Raw genomic sequence first — 19,714 nt, 5'->3', positions numbered from 1 at the left:
TCAGGCCCTATGTAGGTAGACTACACCTTTCCACTTGCCACTATTCTTGCATACTGTTGTACTTGTCATTCACATACATACCTACATTTTTATGTATCGTGACTACTCACGTCTATATCCCTTACGCGGTAGACAGAGCCAACAGTCAAAAACTGAAAGGCCACTTTCAGCTGTTAGGTTAAATAATGGAATTGTGATTCAAATTTTCATTCACATGCATAATAATTTATCTCGTGTAAGCTCGTCGCTGACTTTCCCATGGATGACGTAAAAGGCGACTAAGTGATAGGCTTTAACTTTAGATTCTTCTTTTAAGCTAGCAACCTGAGTTTGAATCTCTGGTTTGAACGTGGCCGATCAATCTTTTCAAGACTGTTGACTTTGTCTACCCCACAAGGAACTACCCCACGCTGCGAAATGTTTAAATAATCTCTCACACGCTTCAACACGAGCCGGAAACTGTTCTCATAAAGATGTCGTATCTTCATGAGAACAGTTTTCGGCTATTACACAACTATTCTTTTTTAGCAGTTTATTTCGTCCACTAATGAATGTACTAAGCTACCTCTCCTTCAATACATTCCAATATTTTCAGTCTGGATCAACTTTTCACACAGACACAGGTATTTTTAAACTTAATTTGATGAGTCAAATACAACATACAATCTATGTTATAATGGCATGTTATAAAATTAAACATTATTTATTTGACCCGGCACCAATACAAAAAAGAATAGGAGCACTCCATCTCTTTCCCATGGATGTCGTAAAAGGCGACTAAGGGATAGGCTAACAATCTTGGGGTTCTTTTGTAGGCGATCGGCTAGCAACCTGTCACTATTTGAATCTCAATTTATCATTAAGCCAAATACCTAGCTGAACGTGGCCATTCAGTCTTTTCGGGACAGCTGGCTCTGTCTGCCCCGCAGGGGATATAAATGTGACCAAATGAACACCTACTTCAGGGGATATCGTTTCTCCAGTATGGAGTTGTTTCTCCCCGGTTACCATCCAAAACAGTTTCAGACCTCCCCGTCACTCTCTCAAAACGTTACATTTCTTTTTATTTTTTTTGTAAACACTCTCTCTTACAAATATTTTCTGTCTCTCTTGTCAGAATAGGTTTCTTTCGGTGTCTTAAATGCTTTGGCGAAATCACATTCGTTTCAACGTTGTTAGTAATTTCGAGCGTTATTTTTACAGACCTAAGAAACCATGTGGTCTTTAGGTATAATTCATATCGTTATTTTCCCGGCACCAATAAAAAATAGAATAGGAACACTCAATTTCGTTCCTATGGATGTCATGGATCAAAGGCGACTAAGGGAAAGGCTTATAAACTTGGGATTGTGAGCAACCTGTCACTATTTTAATCTCAGTTCTAACATCAATACAAAAAGCTGAACGTGGCCTATCAGTCTTTTCAAGGCTGTTGGCTCTGTCTACCCCGCAAGGGATAAAGACGTGACTTTATGTATGTATGTATTAATTAAAACTGTCAATCAATTTCCAATAAAAAAAAATTAAAATTTCACAGATACAATAGGAATTTGTAAATCCAGTTTAGTACCTGTTGCAAAAATTTTTTTAATTATTTTCTGATCGCAATCTATTTTCTAATTAAGAAAATAATCGCAATTATCAAGTAGCATCACCTGATTCAATCATCAATAACACGCTTAATCGATTAATATTCCAATCACACACGGTTATATATAATGGGAATTATACTTAGTCAAAAGACCAATAGTCTCGAAGTTTTTGAAAAATGCTCTGGAAACTCATCATTTTCGCAGCTCTTATCTGGACTGTACATGGAAGACATTACGGCAATAATTTAAAAGACTGGAAAATCAAGGTAAAACAGCCTGATCGAGGTGATAATCAAGAAAACGAAGCCTCTCCTAAACGTAAACCAAATGGGCAAATATATGAAGACCCGGATGAGTATGGAATACAGTATGAGAATAAAATATTAATAGAACTCATACAAGCAGTCGCTAAAGATTTAGCGAGATGTGGTAGAATTGGGTGTACTGATAATAAGAAAGAATTAGACGACAATAAAGATCTAAGGTGCGGATGCAGCAGGAGTGACGAAGGCGCCCTAAGATGTGGTTGTAAGAGAAACCCTACCTGTGGATGTCCGAGAAGCGAATCTTTACGATGTGGATGTGGCGGTGGCAGAAGCGACGCTTTAAGATGTGGCTGCAATCGAGAAGAATCTTGCGGTTGCGAAAGGAGTGAGAGTGGCCAGTTGAGATGCGGATGCAGCAGAACCGATTTGAGGAACGATGAAGATGTAGATTCGGGAACTGAATTGAGAAGCAGCAATTTGAGGTTGTACGATACAATTGTAACTGACCAAGATGATGTACATGTTGTTCTGCGCGCCCTTTTTCAACGATGCGAAAGAGCTGAGTGTGTAGTCAAACAATTAGGTGAGGATGATATAGAAGTCGAAGTGAGAGATCCATACGACGATGATACTGTCGCAGTACGTATTCAGAATCTGCTAAGCTTTTTAGCAAGGTACAGGCGTAAGTCGCTGTTCCCGAAGTCGATTCATCAAGTGAGACAAATGAGGCTGAAACAGAGGTTGGAAAAATTACAGAAAACTAATGTATAATTGTGGCCTGCATTTTGAATTCAAGTTTATTTAAAAGACCATATTTAGTAATAGATTCAAATGAATACAAACATTTTACTATTCCATAACACCGATTGTTTTTTTACCATGTGCCATTCATCATTTTTGTTTTTTTTTTAGTTATCAAGGAATTTTTTGCATTTTGTCAAGTATCGGTATAAGTCCGGCCGCAGTTCGTGGGAAAAGATTTGTATAATTCGCCATTATTTTCCTCTTGTAACACTTCTTCCTTTTTTAAAACAACTCCATCTTTCATCACAATTATGAAACTATAAATACGTTTAAGTTTAACTTCTGACTACCAGATAGAGATTTCCGCCATTTAGAAAACAGGCATAGAATGATTGCTATTGCTTGCTACCATAATTTTTTGAAATCAGGTTAATTTTTAAAGTCTGGATTCTAATTCAACTACTCTGTAATTATCTATTATAGATGGCATGACAAGTCTATATATTTTTTAAATCGATCGAATCAGGAAACCGTCCCCTACCTGATTTTGATATTTTAATAATTTAATAAATTGAATAAAATAAAGATATTTACATATTCCAAAGACTGATTAACAAATTGGTTTTGTACAAATATTAAACGCAAAATTTACATGACATTTGTCATGATGACTGAACTGACAGTGACTTACATTAAGTAAACAAATCAATCTCAGAACCAAACTATAAAATTGTATTTTTATCCATTAATTAGTGGAAAAATGGCAAACGACACTCCAGAGAGTGATTTTTCAATAGAATGCTTTCAAAACTACTCAGCGCCCGAAGTATTTGTGCAAGGGTTGGCGGGCATGGTGGACCAAACTGACGTCGAAACTATTATTCGTGCGCAAAAAAATATGTAAGCACCTTTTAATGTATTCTATTAATTGTTCAAATTAAAAAACCATTATTAATTAAGATAAATCGTTTGCCCACGACGAGCACCTATTGAAAGCATCTATAACTATTTATAATTACTCTCTAAATAACACTCACTGTCTTCTTTTCTGACAATATTCTGCACACCTTAAGATCTCTACATTCAAAGATTCAGAGTAGGTAGGTTTATAGACGCTATTGACTTTCCAATCCACCTTAAAAATTGTGGTAGCAATAAGCCAGGCTAAACCATAAATTATTTATCAATTCCCAGGCTACAAAGATTTGAAAAAACTACTGAAATGCTGACAAATTGTAACCAATTGTCTGCGAGCCGTCTCCGCGCTGCATCTGTAGAATTCAAGAAACATACACAACTGCTTCTAGATATGAAAAAAGACCTTGAGTTTATATTCAAAAAAATACGGGCTATCAAAACTAAGCTAAGGTAACAAGGATATTTTGTTGATGATTGACCAGACATCCATTTATCTTATTTATATTCTTATTTATAAATTCTATCAAATTTTTCAGCACACAATACCCTGAAGCATACAAGCACGCCATAGCAACATCGATAGCTAACAGCAAACCAATTGACGAGGAAGACGTAGACAAACCACCGGATGTACAGGCCGAAACCAAAATGGTGGCAACCGTCTCTACGGAAACTTTGAAACCCACTGCCAGTGATGATAAGAAGAAGAAGAAGGAGAATAGAAATAGTAACGATAAGAGTAACAATAATGTAGAAGTTGTGAAGGTGAAAGGCAGCAGCTCTTCGGAGACTGAGAGTGCAAGTTCAGGGGATGACAGCAGTACAGACACGGGATGAAATTTGAAGGGATCCAGTTTTGGCCCCTGGCTTTACCTTTTAGGTCTGACTTATTCTGCTATTCAAAACAATAACTTCAATATTTATTATATTATTCATAATTATTGACAATTATTCAATAAATAAATATTGTGAAATTTGATATGTGGCGACATCTATACGCAACATGACACAAAAATAAAATCACGCAACGCTATCAGTAAAAAAAAAACATTTTTCCGGATTCGGACACATCCTTTGTCGCGCGGTTCCCCAGGCATAACACCTAGCCTGGCGGAAGTACTTCCGGTCGAGCCGAAACATCGCTCCCGCTACAGATATAATGAATTCAGTTAAAGGAGTACATATTGTTAAAAATATTATGCGTGGTGTCGCAATATGAAAGTCTTTTAGTGATTGTTAGGAGTTATTGGCCTCTGAAAATGCATTGGAAATGTGCTTGTATTAATTCACGAGGTCCCACATTCTGTTTCTGGTCGGTGGATTTATTCCTAGGCTGAGACCACACTTCTTATACTGTGCTAAGAGTATTATATTAGGCTGAGTTCACATTTCGCCCTTCTATGCAAACAGTTGCCTGAATGTGCAGGTTTCCTCACGATGTTTACCCTCACCGTAAAGAGCATCGGTTGGTATTCAAACAAATTTACGTAACATCGAAAATAGTAATTGGTACATGGCTGGGGCGGGATTTAAAACCGAACACCTTATCATTCGACCACAGACAATCTTAATAAAAATTGCAAATAATAATTATTATGTAAAATAGCTACAATTAACTTACTTATATATTGTTTAGTGAAGGGGGTAATTTTGTAGTTTGTGGTTGTGAACACCAGTACCATTGATTGGATGGGCTTACCATACACAGGGGTGCCCCAACTCCTTGATTATTTACTACAAATATGTATATATTATAGTATTGTATCTGCTATAGTTACCAAAAGTTATTCTTTGTCTATGTTTAAAAAAAAAACAAGCTTGTACAGTAATCTTATTTTAATTCTTAATAAAATCTAACTTAATTATAATGTTTTCTTATTTCTAAATAGGTATGTGATCATTTGAAAAATTTTCTTAGTTATTACAAAAAATAATTTCAGTGCAAGCTATTTTCTCTGTTTTGTTGTATATTTTTATTATATGAATGTAGTTTCTGCCTAACCCTCCGGTATCGAAGCATGATTATATCAATGTCTATAAAAATAGGATGTAAGTAGTTTCTCGAAAAACGACTTCGAAAGCATTCAACTGATCAGTTTGTGAAAGGCCTATATGTGGAGGACTCCACGCGGCAATGATGAAATGAAATGAATCAAAATTCTGATTATTCTTAATTATTCAGTAATTCAGGGGCCTTTGTATTCATTTTTCTACCTATGTATAACCATTAAATTTGTTTTATGCATATGAAAGACCCCACCTGTGTCTTGGAAATGCATTAACTTTTGTTTTTTTTTTTAGACAAATTACACAGATTGAGTTAGCCTCGTAGTAAGTTGGAAACTTGTGTTACGAGATACTAACTCAACAATACAATATTTTAAAATAAATACTTATATAGATAAACATCCAAGACCCAGGCCAATCACAAAAACAATTAAAATGTACTTTACACAAAAATTTAGAATAGATTTATTTTCAAAATTGGATACAAAGTATCACTTATTGATGACACATCACTTAAATCTACTACCACTTCCAAAGCGCATGTGTAGAAGAAGCGGCGGAACAAACTACACTGCAGTATTTTCAGCAGATGTCAATTTACAAATATAAATCTCTTAAATCTAAATCGTGGACAAATGCTCATTGTCTACATTAAAAAACATGAATGAATGTAGAACTAATTATGTTACTTACTTAAATTCAGTACATACTACATTTCACTACCTTAAGAATTTATTAAAATGTATTTTTCTATAATCAAAAGTAAAAGTAATTCTATGGCATCACATATTAAGAATGTCTGAGAGTCAAACTAGACTGCTCACTATTACACCAGTCTGACATACCTGTGATTCCCTTTCCCTTTTATTAGCTATATTTTTATTTTTAAATGTATTTTACAACAAACACATTGTTTAACTAAAGATTCAAATATCACCTGTTTCTCTTCTGTAGAGAAAAAAAGGAAAAAAATTACTTTTAAACGGCATATTTCTCTGTGTATAACTTAGCATTTAGCATGAACTGATCTCTGTCTTGCTTATACTCGTTGGCTACGTCCATCATCAGAGGGTCATTAGGGTTAGGATTAGCCAATAGGGTCTGGAGTGATACGAGTAAAGTTTCCAGAGTGATTGTCGGCACCCAGGCTCCCCTCGGAGGCATTTTCAGCATGTCCATGCAAATACGACCACCTTTAACAAATAAATTGGTTTCTCAGGTAATTGGTTTATGGCTGGCACATAAGAATTCCGTACAAAAGTATGGACTAGCATTTGGACTGCAGGCGGTAGATAAAAAGCGAATGGGTACTACATAAAATTTCACACAGACATATTCTAAGCAGATTGAACCTGCTAACTTACTTATTTCTACTTCTATATAGACTTTTAAATAACTTTCTTTGTTTCTTGCGTGAAGAGAGTTATGAATGTGGATGAAGCGAAGTGGAAAGAGGTAGGTAGGGCCTACCCCTCCGGGAAAGAGGCGTGATTTTATGTATGTATGTGTAATATACTTTCTTTTAAGATGAAAATTGAAAAGGGATAGATAACTATAAAAAAAAATTAGAATACCTCTGTCAATATTAGGATGGTACACAGGTGTGGCGAATTTCACAAGAGGCGGTTCGTACGGGTACATGTCAGGTATTGTGATCCGCACTTTGAACTTGCCGTTCTCATACGGAGTGTTTCTAGGCCCGTTCAAAGTGGCAATGAGCACATCGAAGTTATCCTTTTCAGCTGGTACGCAAGAAATACCCCATGGCGGCCTTGTTTCGAAATTCAAAATTTCGCGAGCCAAGCGAGCACTTCGGGCTGCCGGAACGGAAGCCATGTTGTTTGATTCTCAAGTAAATAACAACAAACTTTCACTCGTGAGATTTTTTTCTAAATATATATATTAAAAGAAAAATTGCGCGATTACGTTGATTGACAAGATACAAAACTGGTTGCCGTTGTCGCTTGAGTTGAAGTTGATTTGATTATGTTAACGTTTCTTTCAACACAAAATAGCAGACTGCTTTGCAGAGGATGCATAACTGCAATAGATATTCACATTTCCGGTACTAGTTCTGAATTGCTTTTATTTTAATTGAAATTGTTAAATTAATCACTGAATGAATACACGCACGCCCATTCCATTTGGTCAGAGCAGTGGGAGGCTGAGACCTATCTCAGCCTCCTATGAAGATAAGCCCCTAGGCCCTAGGCCCTAGGCTTATCTTCATCTTCAGTGGTGGTGGCTGAAATTTTGATGTTCAATGTTCTTTGCGTAAAATGGAGTTATACATCAAGTGACAATTTTGACAATTGGCTTGTTCCTGTTGCCGTGATTTAGAGATTTCCATATCTTCTTTAAAATCACAATCGATCTGCGAAGATCAACCTTTTTTTCTGTTTAAATGTCATTTATTTAGTAACATTGCTAAATTGACTTCGTGTATCAAATCTTCGTGTCAGTCGTAGTATCTACCTAAGTACCTACATTAAGGTGGATTATTAATTATAAGTTGTTTATTTTGTAAAATTTTTACCTTAAAAAGATCATTTTAATTTTCTAGTGACACTACACTTAGCCATTTTAATTATCAAAAATTATGGAGTTACAAGTGAATCAAGATGTGGAATTGAGAAAACTATCCACAGCGCCGCTCTGTCGCATAGCAGACGTGTTGGAAACCAATAGTGATTGGAAAAAGGTCATGTCTCTCATAACAAAGAACCCAATGGATGAAAACTCAGGCCTGAAGTACAATAATGAACATATGAGGTAAGGTGCTAATTTACATATATGTCGCAACACCATACCAATAGCAAAATTACCAAGAAAACTTTATCAAACCTCTCGCTCCAAATTGGCTTTCCAGCCAGCCCAACATTCAATCTGTGATCTTTAAAATACCATCCTGGACCAGAATATAAATATATATTATACATAAAATTATAGCAATAAAGTCATCCTAAACTTACGTTAGGGATTTAATATACGAAAGGCAGTCTTATTGCAATAAGCGATCTCCTCCAGGCAACCTCAAGTTTTATAATGTTTATGTTTCAAACAGTTACATCTTTGAGTAAACAAATTTTTTTAATTACACAGATTGATAGAAGAACACGCAAAGACAACAGGCAAGAAATGTGCAGAAATTCTATTTGACGAATGGGGCACGTCTGGCAGGATCAGACCAACATTACGGATCCTAAAGGAAATCATTAAGAAGGCTGAGATATACCGAGCTGCTGATGTCATTGCTGAGATATTGAATGGTTAGTTACAACAACTTCAATATTATAAGAAAAAACTTTACATTAAAAAGCAGCTAATTATTAGCAACATGCTTCATCAAATGTAAAAAAAAACTCATCAGCAACATGTTTGTACACATGGTGGTTGCCTTTTGAAATCTTGGAAAAGCATGAGTGGACATATTTAAAATTAAATATATGATTTACAGACAGCATGTGAATAAGATGGCGAAACTTTGAATTTAAAAATATAATTCCTAACTTATTCATTTCAGAGCCAGCACCACCCAGGCCCACAAAAGGCCCAGCGGCCCCTATACCAGGCATTACAATGCTACTCAACAATTTAGACATGGACACCAATCAGACAGGACTCAACCAGAAAAACCAGGACCGAAACCAGTATCGGAACCAGTCCCTCAATATGACACCAAATGTGAACAACGACACTACAATACAAATGCTCTCAAGTGCAAACATTCCAGTAGTTATAGAATCTATAGGAAACAAATCAACTCATAAACTAGAATCGGCTCCAGATTTAATCAAATTCTCTGAGTCAATGAATCTACCCGATTTCAGCGCTCTAATACCTAAGACATCAACACAAGATTCTAATCTATCAATACCAGCATTATTAGAACGAAAATCGCCAGATATATCAAGGATAGATAACTCTATAATCAGAAGCATAGATTTAGTTCACTTCAGTTATACAGATCTGCAGACTATTACGCACAAATTCTTTGATCAGCTCTTCACGAGTCAATTCGGACCAACAGGCCGAATAGGATCAGGCGGTTTTGGAGAAGTGTACGTAGGCTACCATCCGAATTACGGTCAAGTAGCTGTGAAACGATTTAAGGATTTGCATATAGCTGAGAAGCCAGATGTCGCTATAAAGGCTTTCAATTCTGAGGTTAAAAGTTTGTTAAATTTGAAACATACCAATATTGTGCCTATAATTGGTTACTCAATAGATGGTCCGGCCTTGTGTTTAGTTTGCGAATATGTTGAAGGAGGTTCCTTGGAGCAGAATTTAGCTGCAAAAAGGTTAAATGAGAAGCAGAGAGTTGGTATTATATTAGGCACAGCAGAAGGACTGAAGTATGTGCACAAAACTGAGAAATTAGTCAGTAGTGAAGTGGGAAGTTCTGAAAAGAGTTCAATGAAGAAGAATTATTATATGCATGGAGATGTTAAGAGTGCTAATATTTTGTTGACTAAGGATTACGTTCCAAAGGTAAGGAAAAAATTTTATCAGTCCTTACTTTGAAGACCTAGTAGAATACATTTATTTTCACAATTGGATACAAGGTATTGCTTATTGATGTTAACATAAGTATAATTATATCTACTACCGCTCTGCGCATGTGTAGAAGAAGCGGAGGAACAAACGACACTTCAGCATTTTTAACAGACGTCAATTTAAAAATATAAACCTTAAATCTATATTATGGGTGAATGTCTATTGCCTACATTGCAAAAAAATAAGTATAAAATTAATGAATTTAATACCTGGCGCATTGAAGTCCCTGGGTTCGATTCCCAGCTATTTTGTACTTTGTTTTCACTGATAGGTCAGTCAATTAAGACCATATCTACACATTCGAAGGTACATAAATACCCATCCAAAAGATTCTAAAATAAAACTTAAGAGAGATCTTCATCTTTGGTCATTTATTAATATCATACATTTTTAATGTTCCAGCTATGCGATTTTGGGATGGCCAAACACGTAGAGCACACTGTCTTCACCACGACTTTAATGGGCACCCACGCCTACATGGCCCCGGAAGGCTTCTCCGGCACCGTAACCCAGAAGATTGACATATACAGCTTCGGAATCGTCCTCCTGGAACTTCTTACCGGACTGAAACCGATTTTAGTGGATGTGAAAATGAATATAAAGGATTACGTTGAAGAGAATTGTAAGGACGGTGATATTAGCGGACTGTTGGATCCGTTGGTGAAGGACTGGAAGCAAGCGAGTGATGTGTACGGGTTAGCGGTGAGGTGTTTGGAACGGAATAGACATGATAGGCCGTCTATGGATGTAGTCTGTGATATTTTGAATAATATTTTGAAGTAGCTTTTAACATAGGACTTTTTCCTAATAGAATGTGACGGCATCACTAACGTCACACGCCAAATGTCCATCATAGCGAAGAAAATGACGCGCTCAGCAAATAGCAGCGAAAAATCTAAATCGCGCAAAGAAAGTTGTCACGGAGCATAAATACAGCCGCCGACTAAACATCGCCGGAGCCACTGTTGAGTGGTTCGACACTTTTTTGGTTTGGTTCCCGTATCAATACAGCACACCCCTTCATATTTTACAAAATTGTGAATATCCCAAAAACTACCTTGCCTATTAAATGAACGAACTCGGAAATTGTATTGATAAATCCTACATATACTTATCTGTATCAAATAGCAGATACCCATCAACGCTACATTTTGTTCTCAATTTATAGCATAACTAAAATTGGAAAATTCATACCAACAGTAAAATCTTAGTATACAAAAAAAAAAAAAAATCCTACATATATTTTAAATTGTATCAAAATCGAACCACCACCGGTTCGAAAGTTATCGCGTTACAAATATACATTTACCTATAAAAAAAAATCTGTCCAAGTTGATTGGTAAGTTCGGTCAATTAGTAGTGCAGTGGTTTAATAATCTGTGATATTTAAAGTCATTACTAGTATCATTCTTTCGACGAGATCCTTAATTCGGCTCGCTTCCACACTGTAACTGCTTTTTGTGTCATTGTCGTTCGGGACATAAAGCCACAGGGTTTATTTTTACAGAAACTATTTTTTTATTATTATTTATATAAACATTTTTTATTATATAGTTTGTTACTCTTTTAGTATTGTAAAGTCTATATTTACTAATATTAAAAAATATATGTGATATTTATAACATATTTTTTATTTATAATCTAAAATAAACCAAAATATGAATACAAAACAATATAGAATTATTTTAAAATATTGTGTTTTATTGACTTTTATAATGTTTCCCACGGTCTCCAACTAAATATCTGTAAATACATATGTAGTTGCCTAACTCACTGAAACTAATTTTACAACTTCAATATTAGAATTTTTAACTGCAGTCATAAAAATAATTATTTCTAAGGTATTGAGCCTAACGAAATTTGCGTTTTCCTTACCAGCCCCCGTAGTATGGGACGCGCGATACCGTTTCATATCATAATAAAACAGAGAAACAGCAATTGTTTTTTGCGCGTGTCATTTTACGAGAAGTATTGACTAGGATATACATATATTATATATATACAAATAAGAACACACTCAAATAAAATTACCAGCAAAGAACGCATCCTTACCAAATGTCAAACAAACAAAATATAAAATAGTAGCGGCTCTGGTGGCAAACGACAGAACTACAGTAAACTACTGAGAAAATCACGTTGGAAGACTTGCGGAAACTAAAATTTCTCGTTTCACTATAATTCCGTGTAAATCATCATCGTTCTAATATTTACATGAAAATTGTGAAGTTAATTTGTTATTATAACTCAGTGCTTTAGTAATTATAAGTGATACAGTGTTTAAAACCCCAAAATTAACATTTCCTTCAGGCCCCAACTTGGAAGTATTTCATGGTAAGTTTTTTTTCTGCACCTATCAGCATTTGTGCACTAGTTTATTCTTATACATGCACGATAACCTTCGCGCTTCGAGACGGTTCTAATTAAGTACTATAATGCTTCATTAAAAGTGGTTTAAAAATCGATAGGTTTCTATGCGATGTAGTTCTGTATTATTAAATCGGTTAATTATGCATTTATTGATTTGTTATGCCGATTTCGTTATAAAAGATGTCTTGGCAGGGTCATTCTGTGCTCTTAAAGAGGATGTTACATAGTATTTGAAGGCGATAATGTTTACGTTTCGGCCGGCAAGTGTGGCGTTCAGTGAAGACTTATGTCAACAACTTGATAACATAATAGGTGGGTAATGTACCTACCTTTTCAGTTGTCATTCAGGAAAGGTGTATTTTATCCCATTGTGTGTGAGGACATCTGGAAACTACCATTGATTTGCATTATAACTTAAATTAGGATGACAAATTCATTCATGACTTTAACAATGTCCTAATTTTTTAATCAATTATACAAACCTATCTACAAATCAAAAATATAATATGCCTTAGTTATTGTTCAGTTCCCTCACTCAATAGGGGTGGAGTTGACACTCAAATTCAAATTATTCATTTATTTTTATAGAACATTTCAACATCTCATCACATAATAATTGTCATATCTTTTGGATTCACAACATTGATTGATGTGAAATAACATACATACATACATAAAATCACGCCTCTTTCCCGGAGGGGTAGGCAGAGACTACCTCTTTCCACTTGCCATGATCTCTGCATACTTCCTTTGCTTCATCCACATTCATAACTCTCTTCATCGTTTCTGGTACTTTTGACCTGACCCTTTACCATGTGAAATTAATTATTTAAAATTAAGTTTACTGCAGTTTCCAAAGCTCAGTGCAGGAAAAGCAGTAACAAACAACACTGCAGCTTTTTCTAGATTTTTTTCTATAACGTCAACTTTGCACTTGTCACTGATTATTCAAATTATGAGAATTACATTTAAGCCTAATTTTTACCCAAAGATCTGACAAGACATTGAAAGAAGTAGAACTCAATTCAATAATATCAAGGTTAGTCCAGACAGTAATTCCCAATTAAGCAATAGTTATAATCTTTTCCATACATACATACATATGGTCACGTCTATATCCCTTGCGGGGTAGACAGAGCCAACAGCCTTGAAAAGACTGAATGGCCATGTTCAGCTTTTTGTCTTAATGATAGAATTAAAATTCAAATAGTGACAGGTTGCTAGCCCATCGCCTAAAACAGAATCCCAAGTTTGTAAGCCTATCCCTTTGTCGCCTTTTAGGACATCCATGGGAAAGAGATGGAGTGGTCTTTTCCCTTTATAAAATTCATATGATACAGTAAAGTAATATTCGTATTGACATAATCAGTTCTACATTTATACATGTTTTTTAATGTAGAAAATGTGCATTCGCCCACGATTTAGATTTAAGAGATCTATATTTGTAAATTGACGTCCTATGAAAATGCTGTAGTGTAGTTTGTTCCGCCGCTTCTTCTACACATGCGCTTTGGAAGCGGTAGTAGTTATAATTAGATTTAAGTTATGTGACGTCAATAATTGATACCTTGTATCCAATTTTGAATATAAATCTATTCTATTCTAAAGGTTTATGCAATTTTTAGGTATCTTTACTTGTCAATTAAGGGAAAGGCTAATAATAAACTTGGGATTCTTTTTGTAGGCGATGGGCTAGCAACCTGTCACTAAATCTCATATCATTAAACCATCCATCAACTGAATGTGAGCTTTCAATCTTTTTGAGACTGCTAGCTCTGTTAATCCCGTAAGGGTTATCACTTATGGGATAGATTATCTCTTGATACATACATACATACATACATAAAATCACGCCTCTTTCCCGGAGGGGTAGGCAGAGACTACCTCTTTCCACTTGCCACGATCTCTGCATACTTCTTTCGCTTCGTCCACATTCATAACTCTCTTCATACAAGCTCGGCGGTTTCGGGTACTTTTGACCTGACCCTTTACCAGGACGTCCTTAATTTGATCAAGATACGTTCGTCTAGGTCTTCCCACTCCGACCTTTCCCTCCACACTCTCCTTGTATATCTGCTTAGTCAACCTGCTTTCATTCATCCTCTCCACATGACCGAACCATCTTAACATACCCTTTTCTATTCCTGTAACTACATCTTCTTTCACATCACAACATTCCCTTATCTCTTGATATATGTGAAAATACATATGTATCTTAACTTCTAGTGCATAGATTAGTGCCGTGTGCCTGTTCCCGGCACTATAAGAAAAAAGAATAGGACCACTTCATCTCTTTCTCATGGATGTCGTAAAAGGCGACTATATAATAAGCTAATAAACTCGGGATTCTTCTTTTAGGCGACAGGCAAGCAACCTGTCACTATTTGAATCTCAGTTCTATCATGAAGCCAAACAGCTGAATGTGGACTATCAGTCTTTTTAAGACTGTTGGCTCTGTCAACCCGGCAAGGGATATAGACGTGATTATATGTATGTATGTATGTAGTGCATAGATGTCGCCATAAAATTATTTCTGATCTTCACCTCACCTCTAACACAAACCAAAGGACATATGTAGTACAAATACATGTATTCCATTACACAATGTAATGTTTATACAACTTTTTCATACAATAATGTTGTTATAACATGAAGAATTTAAAATACTATTACATGACAATGTGACATAAGATTGATTCATGACTTTATGTCACACGGTTACAATAATTGTTGTATAATCTGTAACATAATCTCTTGTGATGAGAAAAATATTGTAAGGACACCTGAACTCTGCACATTTTAGGCAACTGAATGTGTGCCTTGTGGTTCCCGACACTTCTTAAGAACACCACTTAATACCTTTCCCATTGTCGTAGAAGGGAAACTTTGTGAAATGTAGCCATTAGTCTTTTGTAGACTGTTGGCTCTGTCTACCCCGCAATTGATATAGACTTGATAATATGTATGTATTTATTATCTCACTGAGACAAGTATTGTACATTTAAAGCTTAAGAAGTGGAATGCAGGGATCGTGGCAAGTGGAAAGACAATCAATAGCTTGCAAATGCCAGATGAATGAAAGCAGGTTGACTAAGCAGATATACAAGGAGAGTGTGGACGAAAAGGTCGGAGTGGAAAGAACTAGACGAACGTATCTTGATCAAATTAAGGACGTCCTGGTAAAGGGTCAGGTTAAGAGTACCCGAAACCGTCGAGCTTGCATGAAGAGAGTTATGAATGTGGATGAAGCGAAGGAAGTATGCAGACATCGTGGCAAGTGGAAAGAGGTAGTCTCTGCCTTCCCCTCCGTGAAAGAGGCGTGATTTTATGTATGTATGTATGCCAGGTCGTCTTCCAATGACTCTGAACTGGAGATGTTCGTAGTCTGCAGTGGTTCGAGGATGTTGTGAGCGATGACGACTGTAGACGCCGGCAGGTGTCAGAGCTGCCACGCTGGAGAAGCTGCCGATGAGATCCAGGCGTGGGCTGCGGTAGACGCGTCGGTCACCGACCAGAGGGGTTAGAGCGAGTTTGACTCGATCAAAACAAGCACGAAAGCAGAATAAATGCAGTGGAAATGAGAGCGTTAAAGAGTACCTATGATGTGTGTGAAATTGAGTGACCGGATAAGGAACAGCGTGATAAGGGTATGTTGAGATGGTTCGGTCATGTGGAGAGGATGAATGAAAGCAGGTTGACTAAGCAGATATACAAGGAGAGTGTGGAGGGAAAGGTCGGAGTGGGAAGACCTAGACGAACGTATCTTGATCAAATTAAGGACGTCCTGCCAAAGGGTCAGGTCAACCCCTCCTCCAAAAAGCTGAAGAGTTTGTTTGTTTGTACGCGCTAATCTCAGGAACTACTTGTTCGAATTAAAAAAATATTCTTGTGTTGAATAGACCATTTATCGAGGAAGGCTTTAGGCATCATCATATAACATCACGCTGCAACTATAAGGAGCGAAGAAATAATGGAGAATGTGAAAGAAAAAACGGGAGAAAATTATTCATCGTTGAGGGCTTCAATGAAGCCCAAAATAACTTTTCCACGCGGACGTAGTCGCGGGCACGGCTAGTTAATTAATATAATCTATTTAACCTTGGCCAGTAAGTATAGGAAAGTTTTTATATATTATCTAAAATTGGTAAAAAAACAATTCTGAAATAAATATATGTATATCGCGAAATTTATCAGTACGAATGGAGGCCACTTAGTCTGTGATCTGTCTGTGTCTGTCTATCTGTCTGTTTTAAGGCCGAGAACTTTTAAAGGGGAAGTGTCGCCGCGACATTATTATATATCGTAAACATGATAATGTTAAATCGTTATCGCGTATTTTTTTATATAAGTACCTTTCATTTAAATGTTATTGCCAAAAATGGCGTAGTTTTTTTTTTGTCGTTCCTGGATTAATTTCAGTTAAAAATGTACGAGGTCTCTTCTTAACCATCGTCTCTGTCTTCCTGGCAAGGGATATAGACGTGACTATATGTATGTATGTAAATAATGTACACTGTGCACCGTGTGCTTCCCGGTAACATTAAAAAAATTATGGGAATGAGATCTCCATCTCATTCCCATGGATGTCGTAAAAGGAGACTAATGGATAGGCTTATAAACTTGGGATTCTTCTTTTGGGCGATGTACTAGCTATGCTAGTACTCAATTCTGTCTTACAGCCGAACAGCTGAACGTGGCCTACCAGTCTTTTCAAGACTGTTGGATCTGTCTACCTCGCGAGGGATAAAGACGTGACTTTATGTATGTATGTACAGGTTGCTAACATATCGCCTAAAATAATAACATATATAAACTCTTCTTCATAGTTACTAGTACTACTGAAAGTAGAACTTAAACATACATACATACGGTCACGTCTTTATCCCTTGCGGGGTAGACAGAGCCAACAGTCTTGAAAAGACTGAATGGCCACGTTCAGCTATTTGGCTTAACATTAGAATTGAGATTCAACTAGTGGCAGGTTGCTTTGCTAGCCAATCGCCTAAAAAAGACTCCCAAGTTTGTAAGCCTATCCCTTAGTCGCCATTTACGACATCCATGGAAAAGAGATGGAGTGGTTCTATTCTTTTTTGTATTGGTGCCGGGAACCACACGGCACACACTTAAAATTTGATAGTACACACTGTCTTATCGTGGTCTACCAAATCTTCGGGTGTTCAAAGCGCATGCTCTGGTATTGAACTTGGCCCGGCTCCAGGGGTGACGTAATACACACAACTTGTATGCTGTAATAACCATAACATATCACAGAATCATAGAATTATAATTTTCGTGTGAGAATTATAAGTGCCGTGTGGTTCCCGGAACCAATACAAAAAAGAATAGATCACTCCATCTCTTTCCCATGGATGTCGTAAAAGGCGACTAAGGGATAGGCTTACAAACTTGCGATTCTTTTTTAGGCGATGGGCTAGCAACCTGTCACTATTTGAATCTCAATTCTATCATTAAGACAAATAGCTGAACGTGGCCATTCAGTCTTTTCAAGACTGTTGGCTCTGTCTACCCCGCAAGGTATATAGACGTGACCATATGTATGTATGTATAATTTTCAACGTATAGAACGGACAAAAACACCGTTTGGTTTGTTTCAGCAATGTTAATGTTTGATAAAATAACGTGCATTCGTCCACGATTTAGATTTAAAAGATCTAGGTATGTATGTATATTTGTAAATTGACGTCCGGTGAAAAATGCTGCAGTGTAGCTTTATCCCGCCGCTTAAAGAAAGCCTGTATATTCATGCGACATGTTTATAATATGGATTAGTTTCCCCTTAAAAGGTTGCAAGAGGTAGTCTCTGCCTACCCCTCCGGGAAAGAGGCGTGATTTTATGTATGTATGTAAAAGTTTGCCGGTACGGTTGTTATAGTTCTTAAGTACGTAAAGGCCGGACAGACTTGAGAGTTTGGCCTCACTTTTTGTAGAATTAATGATTAAGTATAACAATGCCTCAGGAACAAAAAAAAATATATATATTCTCTAGCGTCACTTGTATGGGATGTATTTCAGGTCAATAAAGTTAATTGTTGTCACGTGTCCGTTGGTTTTACTATAATTTTAAGGTAAAAGACCGGACATTTTTGACCTCTTATGAACGAGCTTTTTTTTGGTGGCCTTTAAGATGAAATTCTTCAGTTTTAATGCAAAGCGTTCTGGTAAAGGGTCAGGTCAAAAGTACCCGAAACCGCCGAGCTTGCATGAAGAGAGTTATGAATGTGGATGAAGCGAAGGAAGTATGCAGAGATCGTGGCAGGTGTAAAGAGGTAGTCTCTGCGTACTCGTCCGGGAAAGAGGCGTGATCTTATGTATGTATGTATGTATGTTAATGCAAAGCCTAAAAACACCGGACAGTCCTGACACCGCAATTTTGACCGGACATCAAATGCCAATCTGGCAACTCTAGCGTCTGAAGTCAGGCGGAAAACCAAACAGCTTAACGTGGCCTATCAGCCTCTTTAAGACTGTCGGCTCTGTTTACCCGTTAGACGTGATTATATGTAGGTATGTACGTATGTTTTGTTTTAACAATGATCTCTAGTTTATATGGATTACGCGCATGTAGTCTAACTTTGACAAATCTTCGTCGATTCAAGACTGTCGGCTCTGTTTAGCCGTTAGACGTGATTATATATGTATGTACGTATGTTTTGTTTTAACAATTACCTATCTTAAGTTTATATGGATTACGCGTGAAGTCTCCCTAATTTTGACAAAACTTCGTCACAATCTATGTAATCCTCTGGAAAAAAAAAACGAAACGTCGCATGAAAACTTACCACTAACTCTCACAGTCATTGTTACAAATAAAAACCATTAAATTTCATGATAACAACGATTTCAAACGATTGCGCAATGTTGTGCAATAGACATACATAATATATAGCTTAGCATCGGACATACATAGCTATTGGTGACCTTGGGTCCAGCGAATATTAGATAGTTTCAATTCGGTAAGTAAACTTTTACGAGCGTTGAATTGTGAACTTACTTCGAGGCTAACTCAATCTGAGTAACTTTTCCCGTATTTATTTATTTATCTATAAACAAACACATTTACGTTAACTATTGCTGTTTAGGAATTATTTCAGGCCGCCCTCGGATCGAGACTGCCTTGGCCTTGATCTACTAACGTATCAATAGTAATCTCGATTAAAACGTGGTATTTTCATGTTAAGTATAGATTTGTATGCGGACTATGGGCTTAAGACTAAATGCATACATACATACATATGGTCACGT

At 36.6% G+C, this 19,714-nt stretch overlaps 4 protein-coding genes across 4 annotated transcripts in view; 3 read left to right on the top strand and 1 right to left on the bottom strand.

The window, feature by feature from the left end:
• Positions 1-3,279: 3,279 nt before the first annotated feature.
• On the top strand, positions 3,280-5,373 carry LOC106143463 (kxDL motif-containing protein CG10681). The gene is made up of 3 exons (XM_013345562.2): positions 3,280-3,502; positions 3,797-3,970; positions 4,057-5,373. The coding sequence occupies exons 1-3, from the start codon at positions 3,363-3,365 to the stop codon at positions 4,355-4,357; spliced, it is 615 nt and encodes a 204-aa protein (XP_013201016.2). The 5' UTR covers positions 3,280-3,362; the 3' UTR covers positions 4,358-5,373.
• Positions 5,374-5,399: 26 nt separating this feature from the next.
• Positions 5,400-7,494, bottom strand: LOC106143465 (ubiquitin-conjugating enzyme E2 T). Its single transcript, XM_013345566.2, has 2 exons — positions 7,102-7,494; positions 5,400-6,720 (listed from the first exon to the last, which is right to left on the bottom strand). The coding sequence occupies exons 1-2, from the start codon at positions 7,361-7,363 to the stop codon at positions 6,506-6,508; spliced, it is 477 nt and encodes a 158-aa protein (XP_013201020.2). The 5' UTR covers positions 7,364-7,494; the 3' UTR covers positions 5,400-6,505.
• A 510-nt stretch (positions 7,495-8,004) lies between these two features.
• LOC106143460 (interleukin-1 receptor-associated kinase 4) lies at positions 8,005-11,355 on the top strand. The gene is made up of 5 exons (XM_013345557.2): positions 8,005-8,020; positions 8,091-8,299; positions 8,630-8,796; positions 9,051-10,018; positions 10,487-11,355. The coding sequence occupies exons 2-5, from the start codon at positions 8,127-8,129 to the stop codon at positions 10,865-10,867; spliced, it is 1,689 nt and encodes a 562-aa protein (XP_013201011.2). The 5' UTR covers positions 8,005-8,020; positions 8,091-8,126; the 3' UTR covers positions 10,868-11,355.
• An 816-nt stretch (positions 11,356-12,171) lies between these two features.
• LOC106143462 (oxidative stress-induced growth inhibitor 1) overlaps positions 12,172-19,714 on the top strand; it is a 35,878-nt gene continuing 28,335 nt past the window's right edge. The window contains exon 1 of the mRNA XM_060951193.1: positions 12,172-12,415. The gene's annotated coding sequence lies outside the window, so the exon portion shown is untranslated. The remainder of the gene's footprint in view (positions 12,416-19,714) is intronic.

The sequence above is a fragment of the Amyelois transitella genome, chromosome 24 (assembly GCF_032362555.1).
Source record: "Amyelois transitella isolate CPQ chromosome 24, ilAmyTran1.1, whole genome shotgun sequence".
NCBI lineage: Eukaryota > Metazoa > Arthropoda > Insecta > Lepidoptera > Pyralidae > Amyelois > Amyelois transitella.
This window is presented reverse-complemented; position numbering and strand designations above follow the sequence as displayed.